Below are 21885 nucleotides of genomic sequence, written 5' to 3' on the forward strand. Positions count from 1 at the left end.
CAAGGCTGGCCTTGCCCTGTTTGTGTGCTCAGGGCTTGCCGTGCTCACTGCTTACAGCCTCCCCCAGCTTCTAAACAGGAGTTTGGTGCCAGCTGCTTTTTTGCTGTTGGAACAGTCAGAGGCTGGAAGGAGCCTGGGCCCCAGCCACACAGAAGCACAAACTACTCTCCCTCCAGTGCATTACCCACCCCTATCCGTGCTGGAGCTGAGTGTCAGGGCAGCCAGTGCAACGTCTCCCCCTCCCGCAATCTGTGGTAGGAGCCAGGGCTCTCTAGTGCAAACTCCCCACCCCGCCATTTGTGCTGGGGCTTCAAGCCAGGGCTCTCCAGTGCACCATCCTCCCCCTCCCCATCCATGCTGGGGCTGGGACTAGGGTGACCAGGTGTCCAGTTTTCAACCAGAACATCCGGTTGAAAAGGGATCCTGGCAGCTCTGGTCAGTACTGCTGACCAGGCCGTTGACTGCGGCTAGGGTGACCAGATGACAAGAACAAAATATCGGGATGCATGGGAGGGGAGCCGCCACTGAAGCAACACAAAAAAAAACAAAAACGGAATGCAAAATATCGGGACAAATGGCGTCCCAACCATACATCGGTCGTGACATGGGACAAACAACTAAATATTGGGACAGTCTCAATTTTATTGGGACATCTGGTCACCCTAACTGTGGCACTGGCAGGCTCCCTGCTAGCCTCTGCTCCACACAGCTCCCGGGAAGCAGCGGCCAATGGGAGCTGTGGAGGAGGCGCCTACAGACGGGTCAGCATGCAGAGCCACCTGGTCATGCCTCCGCCTAGGAGGCCAGAGGAAGGACATGTCACTACTTCTGGGAGCTGTTTGAGATAAGCACCACCCAGAGCCTGCACCCCTAACTCCCCCCGCCCTCCAAACCCCTCATCCCTGGCCCCACATCAGAGCCCCCCCCCCCACACACCCTAATCCCTCCTCCAGCCCAGAGCCACCTCCTACACTGAGCCCCGCATTTCTGTCCCCACCCTGGAACCCATACTCCAACCCCCTGCCTCAGCCCAGAGCCCCCTCCTATACTCCGAACCCCTCAGCTCCACCCCTCAGCCCGGAGCCTCCTCTTGCACCCCAAACCCCTCATCCCTGGTCTCACCCCAGAGCCCACACCCCCAGCCAGAGCCCTCATCCTCTCTCCTATCCCAACCCCCTGCCCTATCCCGGAGCCCCCTCCCACACTGAACCCCTCATTTCTGACCCCACCCCAGAGCCTGCACCCCTAGCTGGAGCCCTCACCCGCTCCCAGTGAAAGTGAGTGATGTGGGTGGAGAGCGAGCGACAAAGGTGGGGGGTGGCGGGAGGGGGGCCTCGGAAAGGGGGCAGGGCTGGGGTGTTCCCTTTGTGCAAGGAAAATTGGCAACCCTAGGTGGGAGGGGAGCCCTCAGGGCCCTCCAGCGCAACGTCCTCGCCCGCATCTGTCCCAGAGAGCTCCACTGTGCCACAGCCCCTCCCACCCACTCCGTGCCAGGGCTGGGGCTCCCAGTCCCACAGCCCCCTCCCCGAGGCAGTGCCGCCCCCAGTCCCACACAGCCCCGCCAGGCATTACCGTCCCCAGTCTCACAGCCCCGGGAGTGCCGGGGCCCCTCTCCACTCTGGGCCCTGCTGCTGCTCCGCTCCCGTTCCGGATTTGCGGCGTGGCTCCCCGCCCCGGCCGGGCTCGGGCTGGCCCCGCGGCGCCTGCCAGCGGAAGGGACGGGACGGGACGGGAAGGGAGGCGCCCCGGGGACCGAGCGCGACGCGGCGCGATGGAGGCGCTGCTGGGCCTGGCCAACTGGAGCACGCTGCTCGTGTGCATGGTGATCAAGCTGCCGCAGCTGGTGGCCGTGCTGGCTGCCCGCTCCGCGCGCGGCGTCAGCCTGGAGAGCCTGGTGCTGGAGCTGAGCGGGTAAGACGGAGCCGGGGGGCCAGGCCCTGCCTTTGCTGCCGGCCTGGGCCCGAGGGACTCCTTAGCACGGGGAGCTCGCCCGCCCGCTCCCCTGGGGCCCGGCCGGCTTCACACGCCGGCCCCGGCCTCAGGACGGGTTGCTCCTCAGGCTGAAGTTTACTGAGGGCGGGTCCTGGCTGTGAGCACAAGGAGGGATGCGTGCCCAGCTCATGAACCCTTGTGGAAAAGGCGGCGCCTTCCCGTAGCCCACCGAGAACTAGCATCGCTCCCCACAGCTTCAACGTGCAGCAACTTCCCAGCCCCCCTGGCGGGCAGCCAGGGGTCCCCAGCCCCGGCGGAGAAACGCTGCACCTTCACCACCAGGATCACCGCAGCAGCGAGCCCTGGGCTTCAGGCCAACAGAACGGGCTGGTACCTCGTGTACTTTCAGCAAATGTTTTAGAAGTTTCCATTCTCCAGAAAGCATGTTTTAAGTGACATGGGATAGTCCTTGACCTTGGTTTCATTCTTAAAATAGGCCCCAGCACAGGAGGCTGGCTGCCCTAAGCTTGCCCGACTTCAATTGGAAATGGAATGCTGCTTTCTCAAATTAAAAATCCTTACTTGTAGGAAGACAAGAATATTCAAACAATTAACCTTTTATGAAATACACTATTTGCTATATAAAGATCCAATAGACGTTGTATGTGTGTGCTTAAAAGTAAACCTATTTTGGCCCAGGCTCATATGACTTACCTTAAATGTTAGTCAACAGTTAGTGCTCAGGGCTAGCAGTTTTGAACTCCTGGTAATGCCAAGATTCCCCCAGGGAATGGTAATCAATCAAGGTTATTGATTCATCCTTGCAGGCTTATTTTAAAAAGCCTTGACTTGAAAAGCTATGTATTTATGGAGTTACTGTATGTAACTTGACCTTCCTACTGTTGTCCCCTTTATCCACTATCCCCCACTCACTCAATTATCTTTCTCCAACAGCTGTTGCATCCTGTCTTAATTTAGACTGTAAACTCTTTGGAGCAGAAACTGTCTTTTTTATTTGTGTTTACACAGCACAATGAGGCCCCCAATCCTGACTGGGACCTCTGGGTGCTACTGTCTTACAAATAATAAGCAGAGAATTGTATGCTCCCTTTTTGCAATAAGTTTGCTCAACTTTGTAAAGTGCATGCAGCTGCTCTAGTGCTATTCTCATCACAAGCACTTGCAAGAAGTAATAATGATTTCTAAGCTGACAGACTCAGTCATACAGGTGCTACTGCTCTTTACTGGCAGTGCTTTATATAGAAGGAGCTCATGCACTGATGTTCAGATCTGCTGAACTAGAGTCACAACTTTTGGATTATGTTTGAGAGTAAAGTCATTGGTAAACGGCAGCCTACATAAAGATCTCTGAACCAAGCCTCCACCTTCAATCCAATCATTCTTAGAAACTCACTTCTGCTATGAAACCTACAAGAATAAAATATTTTATTATTATTAAAGTTCAGAGTAGGACTGGAGTGTTAAGCAACTCTTAAAGAGGAATCTTAAAAAAGCTGATCTTATATATGTAACCCTGCCCAACTACACCCTATTCTACCCTCTCAGCTGTTCTCATCCTCATTTGTGTGGTGTCTGAACTCTGGATTGTGAACTCCTTGTGACAGGATCTGTCTCTATCTCTTGTGAGAGGCATCAGCCACTGCTTCAGTTGCACTACAAATAATAAAGGACATTGTTTGCCTCCTTTGCAATTTAGACCTGTCTACACTAGCCTCAGTTGTCTCCAGAATTGGCCACTTCATATGTCTTGGGTGGCACCAATTTGCAGCATCTGTCCCTAAGTGGCTAGCTGAGAATTCCATAATAGAATAACTGTTATTTGGATGTAAATCATAAAGACAGCATTCAGTAAAATATTTACCAGCATGTTGTAGGCTTGAATGGAAGAATGGTGCTGTTATTAAGACAGAAGGCTTGGTGTCACAAGACCACAGTTCAGTTCATTGCTCTCTCTCTGGCTTCACCTGTAGCTTTGTGCAACCTGATTTCTCTCCTCAGTTTTCTTATCTAGAATGGGGATAAAATTCCTTACCTATCTCACAGGAGCATTTAAAGAGTATTGTGTAGAAGGAGCTGTGGGAATGCAAAGTATTATGCAGTTGCAGCTATTAAAACAAATTATAGTAAAAAAAACCAAACCTATTTTAAATATGTTGAATAAAAAGGAACCAACTAACATTTCAAATATTCAAAACACGGGTTTGTACAATACACTCTTTTAGAACTGACAGTGGTATTGTATCCTATCTTGTGGTTGGTTATAACTGAATGCACCCAAGTTATTTTTAATCAGATGCACCATATTAGCATGCTGAATTGTATTTTGTGCGTTACAGGATGAGTGTTGTTGCATTGCTTGAATTAATGACTGTTCACTCACCTGCTACCATTTCTTCCTACCCAAAGGAATTAAGAAGAGGCATTGTTTGACTTGAGCTGTATACTGGGTCATTATATAAATAGTATTATCTGCTTGCTGTGTCATAAGTAACCATACTACTTAAACAGGCTTCTCCCCACCCCAGAGGTGTCATATTTAGTCCTCTTAAAGAAAAACACAATGCCTATCAAAGAAACAGTTCAACTGTTAAGCTCTAGTAACAGTGCAGTAAATTAATCCTTACTTGTTAGGAACCCCTCCTATAAATAGGTTTGTTTCTAACCAAAACAAAATTGTGTGTGTTCCTGCATGTCAGTGCATGGTAGAGAGAAAATCTATGAGTGACTTTCATTTGCAAAGTATGACTGTTCCCCTTGTGTGAAGTTGCTAGGAACAGCTGACTGCATATACATTGCCAACTCTCCCAACTTTGCTAGAAATGTAGTTTTAGTTTGAAGAGTAACTATATAAAAATGGCATCTTTTCTCTTCACACATCTTGGTCTGTTCAGGGTCACAGCTGCTGACTGGTCCAGTTTTGCAAAGCTGTAAGCACGCATGTAACTTTATGCACTTGCACAATCCTTGTTGACTTCATGCTACACACTCACTTCAGTATCCCCAGGATCAGGGTCTTTCTGGAGGAGTAAGCACTGCTTTTTACTCATTAGCTCTGCAGATCTAATATAGCTAAGAACAAGTAAGTTAATTACATACCAATTGCAGGATCAAATTTATGTCCTCTCACCCCTTTCTCCTAGCATATGACTAAGAGATTGTTTGACCTACAGAATTATTACTGGTACTGATGCATGAATTATATGGAAACAGCCTATCTAGCTAGCCCTGGGTGAGTAAGCAGGACTGGCAATTAGAAAATATCATTTATTTGTGAACTGAGCAGATATGATCAGCAAGTCAGAAACGCACACAAAGCTACACAATGCTATCTCACAGCATTACTTTTCAGAATAGAACCTTGCATTAGGTGTCAATACCAATGAGACAGTGGTGCCAAAATTTAAAACTTTATGTGTACAAGGAATACATGCTGTTGTGTGGTATTAAGGTTTTATGGGCAACATTTGGGATTGGCCTGGAGAAGCCACACATGCAAGTGAGTTCAAACAAATGCCAATACATTTTATACCACATACCACCACAACATAGATTCTGCTCCTTTCATGTGTTTTACAGGAAAATTATTTTGGGAGTGTTTTAAACAGTTTTTTATTTTGAAAGTTCATTGGCATTGTTTCTTGTGCCCTTCTACCTATAAAGTCACCTGATTTAATTACCTTGACTCTAGTTGTACTGAACTCACCTCAGTACTAGAATACTCTAGCTTAGCAGTTCTCAAACTTTAGCAACCCAAGGACCCCCATTTTAATTTAAAAATTTGTGCAGACCCCCCCAAACCTCCCCTGCTCAGCCCCAGGCCCTGCCCCCTCCCAGCACCTCCTGCATGCCCCTGAACAGTTGTTCTGTGGCATGCAGGAGGCACTGAGAGGGAGGAGGAGTTGATCAGCAGGGCCACCGGCCCTGGACATAATTCCGTCCCCTCCCGAGCACATCCCATCCCTGCTCCTCCCTCTCCCTCCCAGTGCCTCCTGTACATCAGGGAACAGCTGTTCCCCCAGTGTGCGGGAGGCACTGAGAGGGAGGGGGAGGAGTTGATCAGCAGGGCCCACAGACCCCCTGGAGTACCCTTGCAGACCCCCAGGGGTCCACAGACTCCAGTTTGAGATACGCTGCTCTGGCTGTATGTGGGGCCCCTCCGTATGCCCGACTCTCTGAATGTCGTTATCATGCAAGAGTATATGACACAAATACTCCAGAAAGTTGCCCTAGAGCAGGGGTCGGCAACCTTTCAGAAGTGGTGTGCCGAGTCTTCATTTATTTACTATGGGCTAGTCTACACTTACCAGCCGGGTCGACGCGGTGAGTTCGACTTCTCGGAGTTCGAACTATCGCGTCTAATCTGGACGCGATAGTTCAAACTCCAGAAGCGCCGCGGTCGACTCCGGTACTCCACCACTGCAAAAGGCGGTGGCGGAGTCGACCTTGGAGCCGCGGACTTCGATTCCGCGGTGTCTGGACGGGTGAGTAGTTCGAACTAGGGTACTTCGAATTCAGCTACGCTATTCATGTAGCTGAACTTGCGTACCCTAGTTCGACCCCTGCCCTTAGTGTAGACCTGCCCTATGATTAAAGGTTTCGTGTGCCAGTAATACATTTTAACATGTTTAGGTCTCTTTCTATAAGTCTATAATATATAAGTAAACTATTGTTGTATGTAAAGTAAATAAGGTTTTTAAAATGCTTAAGAAGCTTCATTTAAAATTAAATTAAAATGCAGAGCCCCCCAGAGCGGTGGCCAGGACCTGGGCAGTGTGAGTGCCACTGAAAATCAGCTCACGTGCCACCTTTGGCACACATGCCATAGGTTGCCTACGCCTGCCCTAGTGTCTAATAAACTTTCAGCTGGAGTTCAGGTGTTAGTGTTAAGTCTTAAATGGTTTAGGATCCAGTTACCCAGGGAACTGCCTCTCTCCCTGCTCCATACTGCTACATTTGAGATCAGTAGGTACTGAAGCTGGAGCTCTGTCCTACAGTACCTCTCCTTGACTATGGTATTTGATTTCTTCTTGGTGGGCCAGAGTTTAGATTTTTACAGGAGGCTGGGGAGTTAATATGATATTTTTTTGTGAAAGTTTAACCTGGAGTCAGGGAAAACTTTCTGACAAAGATCTGTTATGGTATGGTGTAGTCTCACAAGGGACTACAGGGGGGAGGGATAGCTCAGTGGTTTGAGCATTGGCCTGCTAAACCCAGGCTTGTGAGTTCAATCCTTGAGGAGGCCACTTAGGGATCTGGGGCAAAAATTGGTCCTGCTAGTGAAGGCAGGGGGCTGGACTCAATGACCTTTCAAGGTCCCTTCCAGTTCTAGGAGATTGGTATGTCTCCAATTATTACCTTAAATACCATTGCTTGGAACTTTTAAAACTAGATTTTTTACCACACTCATAAAGATCCAGTAGGAAACAAAATGCACAATCCTGCACTGACAGTGAGACACTCTGGATGGTTTAGTATATATTTTCCACTTCAAGGTACTAGGATTCTGCAGTTATTCAGCTTTTTTAAACAATTTTTATTACCTCTTTTTAAATTTGGATCATCATAGGTAGGATTATTATAATAAATTGAGAAATCAGAATTATTCCAAAGGCAGGTCAAGGAAGATTTCTCATAGATTGGGGTTTAAAGACCTGAAAACTTCTTTTCCTTCTCTTGTAAATAGCAACTGTTTGAACTAAACTTTTCAGACAAGGTCATTGAGACCTTTGTGCGAAAGCATTGGCCAATCTGTACATGTTGTCAGTTCACGTATATATTGAAATAGACTGCAAGATCTTCAGGCCTAGGACTTTGTCTTCCTGAATGTACAGTTTGCACAATGGGACCTGGATTCTGCTTGTGGCATTTGGGCATTCCCACAACAGACAGGTTTTTAAAATGAAATTGTCAATGAACCTATCTTGTTATAGTCTCTGTGGGCAAACAAACTGTTCAATTTTGTTCTCTTTTAGTTTCCTTGTGTTTCTAAGATACCAGAGTTACTACAGTTACCCCCTAGAGACTTATCTGGAGTACCCCATCCTAATTGCACAAGGTAATACTTTTGTCTTGTTTTATATTCTACCTTGTCCCTGACTTCCTAGCTGTAATGACTGAACTTTTCTTTCAGATGTCATTCTCCTGCTCTTTGTTCTGCATTACAGTGGCAACATGAAGCAAGCTTTGCCTTACATAGTCATGTATCCTTTGATGTCTACTTGTTTCTGTTTACACAGCACTTCGAGCAGTTCTTAGACAGAAGACTAAGCATTTTATCTCCTATTGCCATTGAAAACCATATTCAGCCACCTTTTAACGTGCATTTCTTATTTGCATGCAACTTTCTTAGATCCCAGTAAAACCCTTTATCCAGCATAAACTACATTGGTAACTGATTTTACTGGCCCCACAACTGAGGAGGAATGAGACTAATTCATAATTTACATTTGTGTCAGATACGTACAATGGAAAATATTAAGCTTCTTGTAACTCTTTTACACACATTACGTCAACAGTGACTTTTAGAAGCTCCTTTGAAAAGATGTACAGCTTTGGGTTTACATTTGGCACTGGACGCTTTGGAGCAGGGCTTGAGAAAATTATCAGACAGCCACCAGAGATAATGAGGGTGGGGGAACCACCGGCAGTAGTGACTGCTGAGAAGGTGACGACCCTGCCATTCCTGCTGCTGCAGAAGGGGAGAGGGCTGGGATTTACACCAGCATACTGTCTTTGGGCTCCATCTTTCCTAACAGCTTCAGTCTGCAGGTATGTGTTAAATGTGAAACTCCACCTGCTCTATCTTCTGGAGGGCAGAAAGAGAGGTGGTTTGGTCCTGGGTTTTTATTATCTTATCTTCCCCGCCAAGAGCTCCAAGTCTTCTGGCTGTTGCTGTTAGGGAAGCTCTGTAGTGCTCCTCCCTCAGAGTCTCCTGGCAGGATCATGCAGGGCAGCGGATGGGTGGGTTTCTTCTACCCTGCACCTCCCATTTTTGTTGTTGTTTGGCTCCTCCTCACACGTGGGTAACCAGTGCTGCCACTTGCTGCTGCTTTAAGGATGGACATTATTCTTGACAATTTCACTACTATTCCTAGGGTTTTGAATAGCAGCAGTAAAACAGTATTGTTAATTTCACCCTGCTGCTACCTGCAGACTTGTGCTATTGCAACATTATATTAAAATTTGTAATAAATAAATTACAACACAGTGGATTTTTAAGATGCTGCTACTGATAGAGCAACTTATTTGAATTTTACAAAACTGCTATAAAATATTGAAAATTATGGTCCTGAACCTTAACCAGGTACACCTCTACCCCGATATAACGTGACCCGATATAACACGAATTCGGATATAATGCGGTAAAGCAGCGCTCCGGGGGGAGGGGGAGCTGCGCGCTCCAGCGGATCAAAGCAAGTTCGATATAACACGGTAAGATTTTTTGGCTCCCGAGGACAGCGTTATATCGAGGTAGAGGTGTATGTGACTTTATTCACATGAATAGCCTGATTGATTTCAACAGGACTACCAATGTGTTTAAAGTTAAGCATGTGCCTAAATGTTTACAGAATCAAAGTTCCAGGTTTGTGACTGAAGTAATTATTCCAGAAGAGTGACTTTTATTCCAGAGTAATGTCCACACAGGGAGCTATTCTACAATTGCTATTACAGACTAGTTTATTCTTAAATAGTTATTCCAGTCAATTTCCTAGAGTTGACAAGGCGTTGGTGAAAATCCAGCCCTCAGTTCCAACATCCCCCAGGGAAGGGGAGTGTATGAGGACTGCTCTGTTGTCCCCAGGACCCTGCCACAAGGGCTCCATCTTTTGAATTAGCCTCTGGGAGGTACAGTGATTGCTAGTGAAGTGCTGACATGCTTCACACCTCTGCTTACTTCTAGAGCTATCCTGGGACCACTGCTGATCCGATTAACTTTGTTTTACTCAAAACTGTTTTACAACATTATATTTTCTCTATAGAACCTGTTTCAGCAAGAGTATCTTCTATTTTCAGTGAGATTAGGAAAACATAGCTAATATCCTGACCTACAGATTCTTAAGTGTTCAGGTGCCCACATAACTCTAAGCATTATGAAACTTAACCCAAGGTAAGATTTGTGGGAGGATGGTACTTCCTAACTCTGCAGAAATGGATAATAGACCTGGCCATGGTAAGTAGTAGCTCTTAAGTTGCAAGTGTCCCCATATATATGTCATCCCTTTCATAGCTCCATTTATCAGTGAAAAACAATTTTAATTCTTTTTATATACAGTAGAATCCCATTTATCTGAGCTGCCTTTATCCGGCTCTCCGTATAATCACCAGCACACGCAGAGGAATATGGGAAATTGATGCTTCAGCCCGGCTGGCAGGGCTCAGGCTGACAGCTTGTTAAAAGCTCATGTTAGTTTTCTTGTTAATAAATGAACGAAACATTGTTTACAAGAAATAAGGGTTTATGTATTTTGTAAGTAGATAAGATGCTTTTCCCAGAGGGGTCAGCTAGTTTAAAAGCAACTCTGCATCTTAAAATAATGGATAGAAAGCTCTTTGCCCATTCTCCTGTTTATCTGAATTTTTGATTATCCGATCTGGCCCCAGTCCTAGTTAGATCAGGTAAACAGGGTTCCACTGTATTTTATAATTTATTCTGGAAGGTGTTTTGAAAATGAACTCTTATGAGCTGTGAATGAGCAGTTTCCAAGTACTGCTTTGTCTCTCATCTCTATTAATAGTTTGAGAACATTCCACTACCCCACGGAGCACACTTAGTTTAAAAGTAACTTTTGTTTTAAGTTGCAGTCACCAAATGCAGTAATTGTTACAGTTCACGTTTTATATTTCTCTTAGAGCCTGTACCACAAAACTAGACCAATTGGTTTCTGGTCAGTTTCACTTTGTTTCATAGTTTCTTAGTAAGATTCTGTAATGTTTGGGATGCAACCAATGAAGGCATTTTTTTTAAATGTCAAAAGTATTTCTACTTTAAAAAAAAAAAGAAAAAAATAAAGTATACATTTTAGGCCTAAGCTAAATACTTTCTTATTAGATGGAACTAGAAACAGCTGTCCTTTTCTTTTTTTTGGTATCCTTTTCTGCAGAATTTGTGTACGTTAATCAGTGCAGCAAGTAAATTTGCTCAGCTGCGGTGTCTGTGGCAGACAAGAGATTCCGGACAAGTGAGTGCCCTGACCTGGAGTATGTCTGCATACACATGTGCAAGTAAGCAACATGAATTGGGTTTTGTATAATAAAGTGACCGCCGCAAAGCCATTACTGTTCCTAACGTATCTGTATCTGCAGCAAGAGGCCTTGTCAAACCCATAGTAAATCTGAATCTTCCCCAGGGTAGCTTTCTATATTACACTGGACCCTCGCTAGAACATGCGTCTATATAGCGCAAATTCGCATATAATGTGGTTGCGGCCATGGATCCCAAATTTAATTACATCTCTACCTCGATATAACACTGTCCTTGGGAGCCAAAAAATCTTACCGCGTTATAGATGAAACCGTGTGATATTGAACGTGCTTTGATCCACCGGAGTGAGCAGCCCCGCCCCCCAGAGCGCTGCTTTACCGCGTTATATCCAAATTCGTGTCATATTGGGTGGCGTTATATCGAGGTAGTGGTGTATTTTAATTGCAATTCATTTTAATGTGGTCCCTGCTTTAATGTGGTACCGTGCATGGATCCCAAATCCTGCGTTCTAGCGAGGGTCCAGTGTATTGTCTGAAAGTAAGGATGAAATCCTGACCCTATTGAAACCAAAGGGAGTTTTGCCATTGACTTCAACCTAGTCAGGATATTGCCCTACGTTTAATTGTTTGACCAGATTTGAATGTTATCTTTCTTTAAGAGAACAGGTTCTTTTATGCATGATATTTCATCTCTGTTACTTTTATGCAGAAAGGGTCTCAGTCCTTAAAAATATTGAAAATCCAGGCTCGAAAAATATCAAATTTGTAGCTGATATGCATTGCAATTGTCTTCTTATTTTGTCCTCACAACTTAACATCCTAGTACTTTCCATTAGTTAATTACTGTAATACCAGATAATTGACAGTATTGGAACATCACTGATCAAACATAATATGGAGCCAAAAATCACACTTTTTTCTTCATTTAAATAAATGATTTACATATAATTCTGTATTTCATTAGAAAGAAGCTCTCGTCTTAAAGGATCAAATGAAAGGATCTCAAGCCATTTCCCACCAATAATCTTAAACACATAGCACTAATTCAGGAAAACATTTAGAAACATTTGTTAAACATTAAGTCATGTCATGTCATGAACAGGAATGAACTTAAGCATGTTCCTAAATCCAGGCAATAACTTCTATAGGGTTCTGGTGTGTAGGCTAGTTATTCTAGCCAACTCCTGGTAGCAGTTCATACAAAAGGGCCTGCTACAACTGTTAATTAGAATTGTCTTTTGCAATTATGTCTTGTATTTAACTCTTTTAGAAAATTACTGCTATAGCTTCTGATCTTTACTCAATTTGTTTTTAACTTACTAAAATATTTTATAATAGAGATATTGTGTCAGATCACTCCCATTGTGAGACATGATATTGATCAAAAGATTAAGGCCAGAAGAGACCATTAAGATCATCTAGTCTGACCTCAAGCATTATACAGGCCCATGGAATTTCACTCAAATTCCTGCAGTGGAGGGAATTAATCTTGTGTATAGCGTGAGAGAGACATGGACAGAGACATATGGGCATATATAAATTCTCCAATACTGTAAACTGGTGAAATTTTGCTCTAGTTTTTAACTGGCAATTTGATATAGAAATTCATAGCCAGCTGACAGACTGAGATCAGCCACCAAAAGAGAGAAGAAAATGGTAAATAAGAAGTAAGAGAAGCAATAAGCTTTTGCCACGGCTTACTTGGTGGCAACATTTTTCCATTTGAAAATTTAGAAAAGTTCCAACTATATCATCATTTTGTTTTATTACTTTCAAATGAACTCTTAAAAAGAAAAGAAAAAGCGAGCTCAGGGTTGGGGCTTCATTGTTGAGGCTAAAGTAAGTGGGGGGTACGTTTAAGATGTGGATATTTGTGTGGTATTTTTTTGCTTGATTTTTCTCTTAACTGCAAAGCAGAGGTTTCATTGTTTTTAGTAGTTAGATGCATCAGCAGATCTTCCCTGGCATATTAACCACAATTCCTTTAATTTACAGCAAGAATAGTTACAACTGTAATGACCACAAATGATCTTATGGGTGAGTAATATATGAAATTGTCTTCATTTCTTCACTGCCTCGCTATCCAAAGATAACAGCAGCCTGTCCTGTTTTGTGAGCAGTTATCCGGTTCTCAGTAGAATAAACTATGTAGCTGAGTGGTTTATTCCAGCAAGGGAACTGGATTACTGCTGAGAAAACAGCACAGGGCTATTATTACGGCTAGGAATTTAACACCCATGGGGAAGACGATGGGAAGAAAAATCGATATGTGTTCATCATAGAGAATGTTGGCAGTTTAAAAGGCAGCTTCTCCTCAGAGAAAAAAATAGATAAAAAATTTTGCTTAATTATGGAAACGCCTGCGTAAAGGAAAAACAAAAATCCCTTTTCTGTTGGAACACATGGTAATTGAGTAGTGACTTTTCCCAAATGGATAAGATATCAGAAACAGCTGCTTCTCTCTCACTGGTAGACTTGTGTATTTAAAAAAACCCACCCTTATTCAAGAACTGTAAAACTATTTAAATTATTTGTACTAGTTTAACATTTGAAGGAAGTACATGAATAATGAAACTTACATTTGGCTGAAAGTAATGTAGATTGCTGTCATGCTGTCACCAACAAGTGTAGTCAAGTAAGAGATTGGCTGACAACACATGGAATTCAGATACCATGTGATGGGCACGTTAGACAGAATAAATTCATTATAAAAAAGGGATGTTTAAAATCAGCCTTTTACCGTGGGGGGAGGGGGAGATGGACACGACAAAAAACAGTGCATTTGGGAAAGTGACCCTGCCTGTTGTTGGCATTTCAACTGCTCAAAGTAGTACAATCCAAAATGTCAGTGGAAAATGACTAAATTTTCACATGGTAGAAAGCAGTTTTAGACAATGGAAATGAGTAAGTCAGTATTTTCAGTGTTTTACCAGAATGAGCAAAGGAAAACTGCTCCATCCTATTAACCAGAGTGAATTTTAAAAGGACATTAGTACCCATAAACTGCACCAAAATGTAGCGCAATGAAAAACAGATGGGAGCAGTGACATTTGGACTTAAAACAAAAATGTGGCCTGTCAACTGTTTGAGGGTTGAAAGCTCACACTGTTTTTTCCCTTATTGTTCTTGGTTACTCCATATTTAGTGGCATGCGGTATAGTGTATTTATAAATAGCACCAGCTCTTAGAAAAGTTTTTTTTTGTATATTTCAGTATATTGTTTAATTTCCTAAAATGGAACAAATGGGACAGATACACATGTGCAGTGTTGGGTGAACAAAGAAACTGCTTCTTTGATTTTTCAAATAGTTTTTGTAGCCTTACTTCAAAAAAAAAAATCTTAAGGTAATCAAGACATTGAGAAAATCTCATTGTTTCTTTCAAGTTTGTGTCAGATTTTTGCCTATTAAACTCTGTCAATTACCAATAAATGCTTACTGTTAGAAAAAAAATACCTCAAGCCTGAACTTAGACAGTTATTTAAATAGAATATTACATATGTTTATATGCTCCTGTTAGATGCAGGTGATGAAAAAAAATAAATATACATTGTGTGAATTTAAACCAGATTTATTAAGCTTGCCATACAGGGCAAGTTCATTTTTAATATCAAAGTGATTCAAAGAAGCAGATTTACATTAAGGAATATAGATGTATTTATTTTTAAAATAATTCTGGGTATTACTTAACAAATCACCATTCAGCAGGTGAGGATACAGCTGCCAAATTCATTTCCCCTCTCTCCTCCCCCACCCTCCCCAACAAAACACAAACCTAGAAATTATTTTCAGAATTTTTGATGTCTGACAAACAGGTTCCTTAACACAGTATTTTGAGGCAGTCCATTAAGGAGTTGTGGAAGGTAAACTGTTCAGATTGTACATTAGTAAAACTTTGTGAACAAGTTATTGTATCCTGTGGAAATGGCAGCAGTTAATGTTAGCATTCATGCTTATGACATTTTATTAATTGAATGTTTTTCTCCTTCTTAGTTCTAGTCCGTTTCATAATCATGCTGGTTCTTAATATATGGGTCACAGCCACAATATTGCGTTACCGGAAGACTGAAAAGACTGATTAGATGACAGCTTCTCTCCAGCTGCAACATATGTCAAACACTTTGGACCAAAAAATACAGTAGAACCTGAACAAGAAACCTCCATGTCCAGGCAGCCTTCTGTATGCCACCTGCCTCATATTATCCCTTAAAAGATTAAGTACAACATTGCTTATGTTTTATTACAATTACTACTACTTAACAAAGCATATTTTATTAGAAGTCAATTTTATTGGTCATTTAAGACAGGTTTCAGTGGTACCTGATATTTTCTCTGGGCTTTTTTCTTCTTCTTCTTCCATATTTTGTACTATGTAGATTCCTCTGGTTTTTATTCCTGGCGGAATTCTGTGCCTAAAAATTCTGTGCACAATATTTTAAAATTCTGCATATTTTATTTGTTAAAACAACATTATATAATCACGCCGGTTTCAATTATTTTGGTAATTTATTTCAAAATACCTGTCAGCAACTATGTCGGTACCAATACAGATGACAAAAAAGATTCCCCCAGGAGTAGAGAGTTAAAAAACCCCTATGACAACCCAGTTTCTGTTTCTCTGCCCCCTCCACCCCTGAGCCCAGCCACAGGGCCAGACACCCCACACAACTCCCCCCAGCCCAGACATCTGCACTCCTCCCCACCAGAGCCCAGTGGGGGCACCCACCAGCCCAGACACCATACCCCCCACCCCCAAGAGCCAGAAACCCACACCGCCTCCCCACCAGGGCCAGGGCACCACCCTGGTCCAGACACCTGCACTCCCTATCCCCCCAGGGCCCAGCTGCAGGGCCAGACACGCACGCCCCAGACACTCACATCTCTCCCCCCAGAGTCCAGTCGCAGGGCCCCCAATCCAGACACCCACACTCCCTACCCTCCAGAGATCCAGAGGGAGAAACAGCTTGATGCTGGGTTCCAGACTCATACAAGAAACTCCATACACCACCTCCTTCCTTCAGGGCTTGCTGGGAACTGCAGCTGCTGAGAACCCTCCAGCTCCATTCCCGTCCCCCCGGCAGTGGCTTAATGAAAGTGCAAGATAACTAAGGACCACCCATCCTGGGCTTAAATTCTGAGTCCAACCCTGGGTTCTCCCCCAGCTCAGGATTAGTCCCTTGACCCTTCCTCCCCACCAAACTCAAAGAGTCAGCAAGCAAACTTACTTCCACTGCTCTCCTGGCCCAGAGCTTTCCCAGCTCCTTGACTGGAACACTGGCCTGTCTGGATTTACCTTCTCGCTTGGCTCAAACTCAGTGGGTAATTTTTTTCTGTTGCTCTCTGGCCCTGAGCTTTTTCCAGCTCTCTTCCATCATCAGCTCTTCACTACTGCTTCCTTGGGGAACTGCAGCAGCTCACTCTCACTGTAGGGACCTTCTACCAGATCCCAGCTGCCCCTTATTGTCTCCTTTTCCAAACTTCTGCCAGACCCATTTTATAGACCAGGTGTCTCCTCTCCAGTCCCATTAGAAGGCAGTTATCCAGGCACAGGTGGATTAGGCCTGCTCCTTTTTAAAGGGCCAGTACTCCAGCTCAAGGAGCCCGCTACAGTCTTAGCGAACATACAGCTCAGGCACTAGAGGCTTCTGCTTTAAGATCCCAATGATGCCAGGTTCGATCTCCACTGCTGATGACTCACCTCGGTGCAGGACATTACACCACCATAGGCAAACTGTCTCTCATATGGGCTCACCTACTTTCTAATAGAATCTGACGTAACTCCTTCTGTTATGTGGTTCTGCAAGTTTTCTGGGTTGTAAGATGCAAATGATGTACTTGAGGTTTTACTTTTACATTCCACTCATAACGTGCTTTGGAGCAAAATATCAGGTTTATTAAAAGAGAGATGTTTGCGTAATTATTAGCAGTGACTTGTGACATTTGTCTGTTGGGAATTAATACTACAATGTTTCCAACCAGCAATTGTTATATATTATTCTGACATGTAGCTTGCCTTCTTTTCTCCCAAAATTACGTTCTTCAGGTAAAAAAAGCATCCTCTTTTCAAAAGAGCTTCTACACCGTTATTGATTTAGTCTATTGATCACTAGGGGATGAAGGCCTGGTCCCATGGCAAAACTTCCATTTAATTCAACAAGATCAGGATTTCACCCCAGTGTGTGAAATCATAGGCATTAATCCAGCAATTAGATCCACAGAAGTAGACCCATGTACCTTCAATGTGAGCCTGAGGGTCTGCTTCCATAGATCAGATTGCAGGATCAGGACCCCCAGTTCCATAAATTACAGTAACTTCATAATATTAAAGTATTTTTGCCAACCCTACAGGTATTTTTAATGCCTTTCATTATATTTCAAAATCAATTACTTGGCATTGACTTAATGGAGCAAATGCAAAGGTAGATTTTTAGCTTTAAACAGTCTGTACAAATTTTCAAAAGTTTCTCTGTTGGCTGTGCAAAGTGTGACTATTTAAAAAAGTATTTAAAAAATCTTTTCCTACTAAGTAAAAACTGCATAAAACCCACTTAAATGTGTAAAGAAGCATCAGTTTTTCTGTTCTATAGTAGCACATGAAAAATGTCATTTTCAGCTATTTTTGTTAATATTAGATATCTTACACTGGATTTTTAATAATATGTCCCATTTTTGCAATAAAAAAAGCAACTTTTATGACATTTGTCTTGATCTTGCCATCATACACACACGGAAAACTGAACATTTATTATACATACATATTTATCTACATGTTTAACACCTCAGTGTTGGAAGCATCATGCTGTGTCTTTTTTCCTTCAACAGCGGTGCATTAGAGAGCTCCCACAATCAGATGTCTTGGAACTTCCACCACTAGCTCACTATGATATGGGATGATTTGGGGATTAGTAATGGATTATTTGTAGAGGCATGTGTTTTTCTGGGGAACAACTTCCTCCACCTCCATAATGAAGAGAAGTATCTCCTAGTTCAGTGTGGGTCATGGGTCCCCCTTAGGGAGCTACAAAGGGTTCATGGGGGAGCCATGAGTGTTTGGAAGGAAAAATTGAATCAATATGCCTGTTTTTGTCTTTTTTAAAATAATTTTTCTAATTAAGAGACTACACTAGTCCGTCCCTTCAGACATTTTAATCAGGCCCTCCAGCTCCTCCAGGGAAGAGGGGTCAGGGGCTTGCCCCGCTCCATGCAGCTCCCATTGGTTGGCAACCGCAGCCAATGGGAGCTGCAGGGGCAGCGCACCACGCTGCCTGGCCTCACCTCTGCGTAGGAGCCGGAGGGTGGACATGCCGCTGCTTCCGGGAGCTACTTGAGGTAAACGCCACCCAGAGCCTGCACCTCAATCCCTTCCCACACCCCAACACCCTGCCCCAGCTCTGATCCCCGTCCCACCCTCTGAACCCCTCAGTCCCAGCCCGGAGCCGCCTCCTGCACCCCAGAGCTCGCACCCCCAGCTGGAGCCCTCACCTCCCCCACATACCTCAACCCCCTGCCGCAGCCCAGAGCCCCCTCCCACACCCTGAACTCCTCATTTCTGGCCCCACCCCAGAGCCCGTACCCCCAGCCAGAGCCAGAGCCCTCACCCCCTCCTGCACCCTAACCCCAAATTTTTGTGAGCATTCATTGCACACCATACAATTTCCATACCCAGATGTGGCCCTCAGGCCAAAAAGTTTGCCCACCCCTGAAATATAAATATACTAAATATGAAAGAGAAAAACAGGGTGGGGATTCATTAAACTGTCTTTGGAGATGCCATATTGATCAACATGTTATTAATGACCAACTATTAACACATTTGTCTGGATTGTATTCCCTGCAGTTGAACATGAATCTCCAGCTACCAATTAAATTCAAAACCCATTCTTGGGAATAATTGACTCTGTTCCAAATAAATATCTCAGCTCAAGAAAATCTCTTAGAGTTGTGAAGTCATGACATGCTGAAAGCCAAGTTTGCAAATCTACCCAACCAGAAGTTCTGTTTCTGTTAAAGAAGTGTATGAAGAAAACAGGCCCATTCTGCTTACAAAAATCTTAGGCCATGTCCAAACATGACAAAGAATCCGTATTTTCAAATTATAGTCTTAAAAACCCAATTTAGATTGGATTATATAATCACACAAACTATGTAGATGAATAAGGTCACAAAACCATCCAAACTCTAATGTCCTGAGTCAGTTAAAAAAAAACAAAAAACAAACCTGTATTTGACTGTGGAAGCCTCCAAGTTTTAAAATATCTGTAAGGGAGTTACAGACTATTCTCCTTGAGCCACACAATGTCCCAAGATATCTTCTCCTTCCCTGACCACTGTGGCAATAGTGATTGCTGAGTACTGAGACTCTTTTCCAAGCAGGGAGATGAGCTCTAAAGAAGATAGAAAAAAGCATTCCCACAGGACAGAACAGGCTTTCTGCAGGATATCACAGATTCACATTTGAGGAATTTCACCTGATAAAACTTACTTATCCACTGTTAAGATCAACTCCTAGGTTCTTTGATACATCACAATCAGTCCAAGATTTGAAAAAGTTCCAGAGCTGGATGCGACTGCAAGTTGAGAGGAGCCTCCATTTAACTAGTCCTCTGCACAAGGCATGATTGCAATCCCCTTTTTCAGAAGGAACATTACTATCCAGTCATTCTTCCTGCCAGTGCATATGGAGCTAAAGAAAAAAAATGTATTGAAGATTTGGAGCCACTAGACTGAATGTCACTTACTTCTTGTGAAGGACCATGAAGATATGGAAGTCAGTGGAAGCGAGGTAGTCTTCCAGCTCCACCATTATGCTTGCTATGCTGGTAACTACCATTTTAATTATTTTCTTTGTTATGTGCTGTTCCATCTCCTCCCAGTTTCTTGAGAGCTACATGTAACAACAGATTCCTGTAAATCTAAGCAGGTAAACTGGAATTTGCTGCTTTAATCTCTAAGAGCTTATCTACATGTTGTTGCAGAGTACGCCTGAGGAGTATTTTTTGTAGAGTACACAAATGTGTTGCCCTAATTACCCAGTGTAGACCCAATTATGTTAATGTGAACTAGGTATCTGTTAGAGCACACCAGTAGTATTTACGTGGGGGACTTAGAGCACTCTACCTATCACACTCCTCTACAGCACTTTGCTGTACTATGTAGACAAACTTTAGCAGGTGACACATGGTGTTAATAATCCCCCCACTTTTGTCCCCAGGGACACTGGACTTTAGAATGCAAAGAGGTAGCTCCAAATATATGAAGCACCTCCATAAATTGGAGGTATTGAGAGTTCGCCAAGATAATCAGTGTGACAGGCTGACATTCCTGCAATATCCTGAATAAACCTTACTGAATTGAGTTGTTTATATAACGAGCTTTAATACTTTTGGGGTTCATTGTATTAAAAATGCAATTGCATATGTGTTATTGTGGAATTATATATATTTAAATTCTGTAGGAGACTGACTAATGCAATCTCTGGCAAGTATTAGGAACTTCCAAGGGCTTTTTGAAATAATACATGTGAAGCAGATTTCCTAGGAAATACCTGAGTGTAAGGGAATGCAAATGACCCACTTTGAATACCCCCTTTTGAAACTGTGCCCTGAGGATGAAAATTAATTACCTGGTCCTGGAAACTCCAGATCAAAAGTCCCCTGAACAGAATAAAGGGTGAACAAAACTTATGAGTGTGCTTGTTCTGAGCTGAAGCTGTGATGAACTTGTGATCACAAAAGAAACCCCTTAGGTGAGGTTTGGAAGGACTGCTCCAGCAAGAGCCCATGTTAGGGTAGAGCTGATCTCTGGTAAGATTAGTAGCATGTCTGTAGGTTCTTTTACTGTTTACTCAGTAGTGGTTTTACCTTAAAGAATCAAATAAAAGTTATTTTGTGGTAATTTATAATTGCTGACACTCTCGCATCAGTCTCTCAAGAGAAAGCAAACAGGTGCACTTGGGCAGCCTGCTGGGATTAATACAGTGAAAGCCAGGAACACTGCAGCCTGGAAATACCCCAGTCAGAAGAGAGACAAGCAGGTCTCCACCCAAGACGGGCAATGACCGGGGTGTTAGGAGCCTGAAAGTGGGTGCGCTTGCTTGACCATTGAGGGGAGTTACACGTGCTGTTGTCCTGAATTGTGACAATCAAGATTCCCTGTATTCTGTAGACTGCTGGCTGCCAGTATTTACCCAAGGCCAAAAGAAACATTTCCAGAAAACCTGCCAATTACTTGCCTCTACTCAAATCAGGAAGAAGAATAGCCAGCCACTGGAGCTCACACAGGGAATCTGAGGGTACATCTAGACTGCAGTTACTAGGCATGATCGCCGCTTGAGGCAACATACCTGAGCTAGCTGTAATCTAACTAACCGAGGTCCTGGAGCAGCGCAGCCATGGCAGTACAAGCTTCAGTGTGGGCTAGCCCTATGACAAACTACCAGGGTTATAAATGGGTTTAAGCACCCTGCACGGACTTAGCTCTTCTGGGACCCAAACTAGCTAGATTAACATTAGTGCGGGTATGTTGGCTGGAGCTGCAGTCAGACCTGTGATTACAGTACAGACATACCCTCAGTGGGACTGGTCTTTAATTTCAGACTACCCAGGTCCTTTTATTCCCAACAATGTTCTTGAGAGCCTGATGTAGGAGTTCACCAGAAAGAATTTAAACAATGGCAAAACAAACTTTCCAAACAAATATTGTGAACAAATATAACCTACCATAGCTCCACTTT

General features: G+C 43.5%; 1 protein-coding gene across 1 annotated transcript; it reads left to right on the plus strand.

Moving 5' to 3' along the window:
* Nucleotides 1–1748: 1748 nt before the first annotated feature.
* On the plus strand, nt 1749–17070 carry SLC66A3 (solute carrier family 66 member 3). The gene is made up of 7 exons (XM_039531629.1): nt 1749–1911; nt 7926–8008; nt 8084–8153; nt 10066–10123; nt 11055–11175; nt 13150–13191; nt 15147–17070. Exons 1-7 carry the CDS (start codon nt 1772–1774, stop codon nt 15233–15235), a joined length of 603 nt encoding a protein of 200 aa, XP_039387563.1. The 5' UTR covers nt 1749–1771; the 3' UTR covers nt 15236–17070.
* Nucleotides 17071–21885: the final 4815 nt, after the last annotated feature.

The sequence above is a fragment of the Mauremys reevesii genome, linkage group 3 (assembly GCF_016161935.1).
Source record: "Mauremys reevesii isolate NIE-2019 linkage group 3, ASM1616193v1, whole genome shotgun sequence".
NCBI classification, from domain to species: domain Eukaryota; kingdom Metazoa; phylum Chordata; order Testudines; family Geoemydidae; genus Mauremys; species Mauremys reevesii.

What these genes read in the sequence shown, in the direction of transcription:
- SLC66A3 (XM_039531629.1), top strand. Translation starts at nt 1,772, where the DNA reads ATGGAGGCGCTGCTGGGCCTGGCCAACTGGAGCACGCTGCTCGTGTGC. An exon ending in CCCCATCCTAATTGCACAAG is followed by an intron (nt 8,009 to 8,083) that starts GTAATACTTTTG and finishes CTTTTCTTTCAG; the next exon opens with ATGTCATTCTCCTGCTCTTT. An exon ending in GCTTTGCCTTACATAGTCAT is followed by an intron (nt 8,154 to 10,065) that starts GTATCCTTTGAT and finishes ACCCAAGGTAAG; the next exon opens with ATTTGTGGGAGGATGGTACT.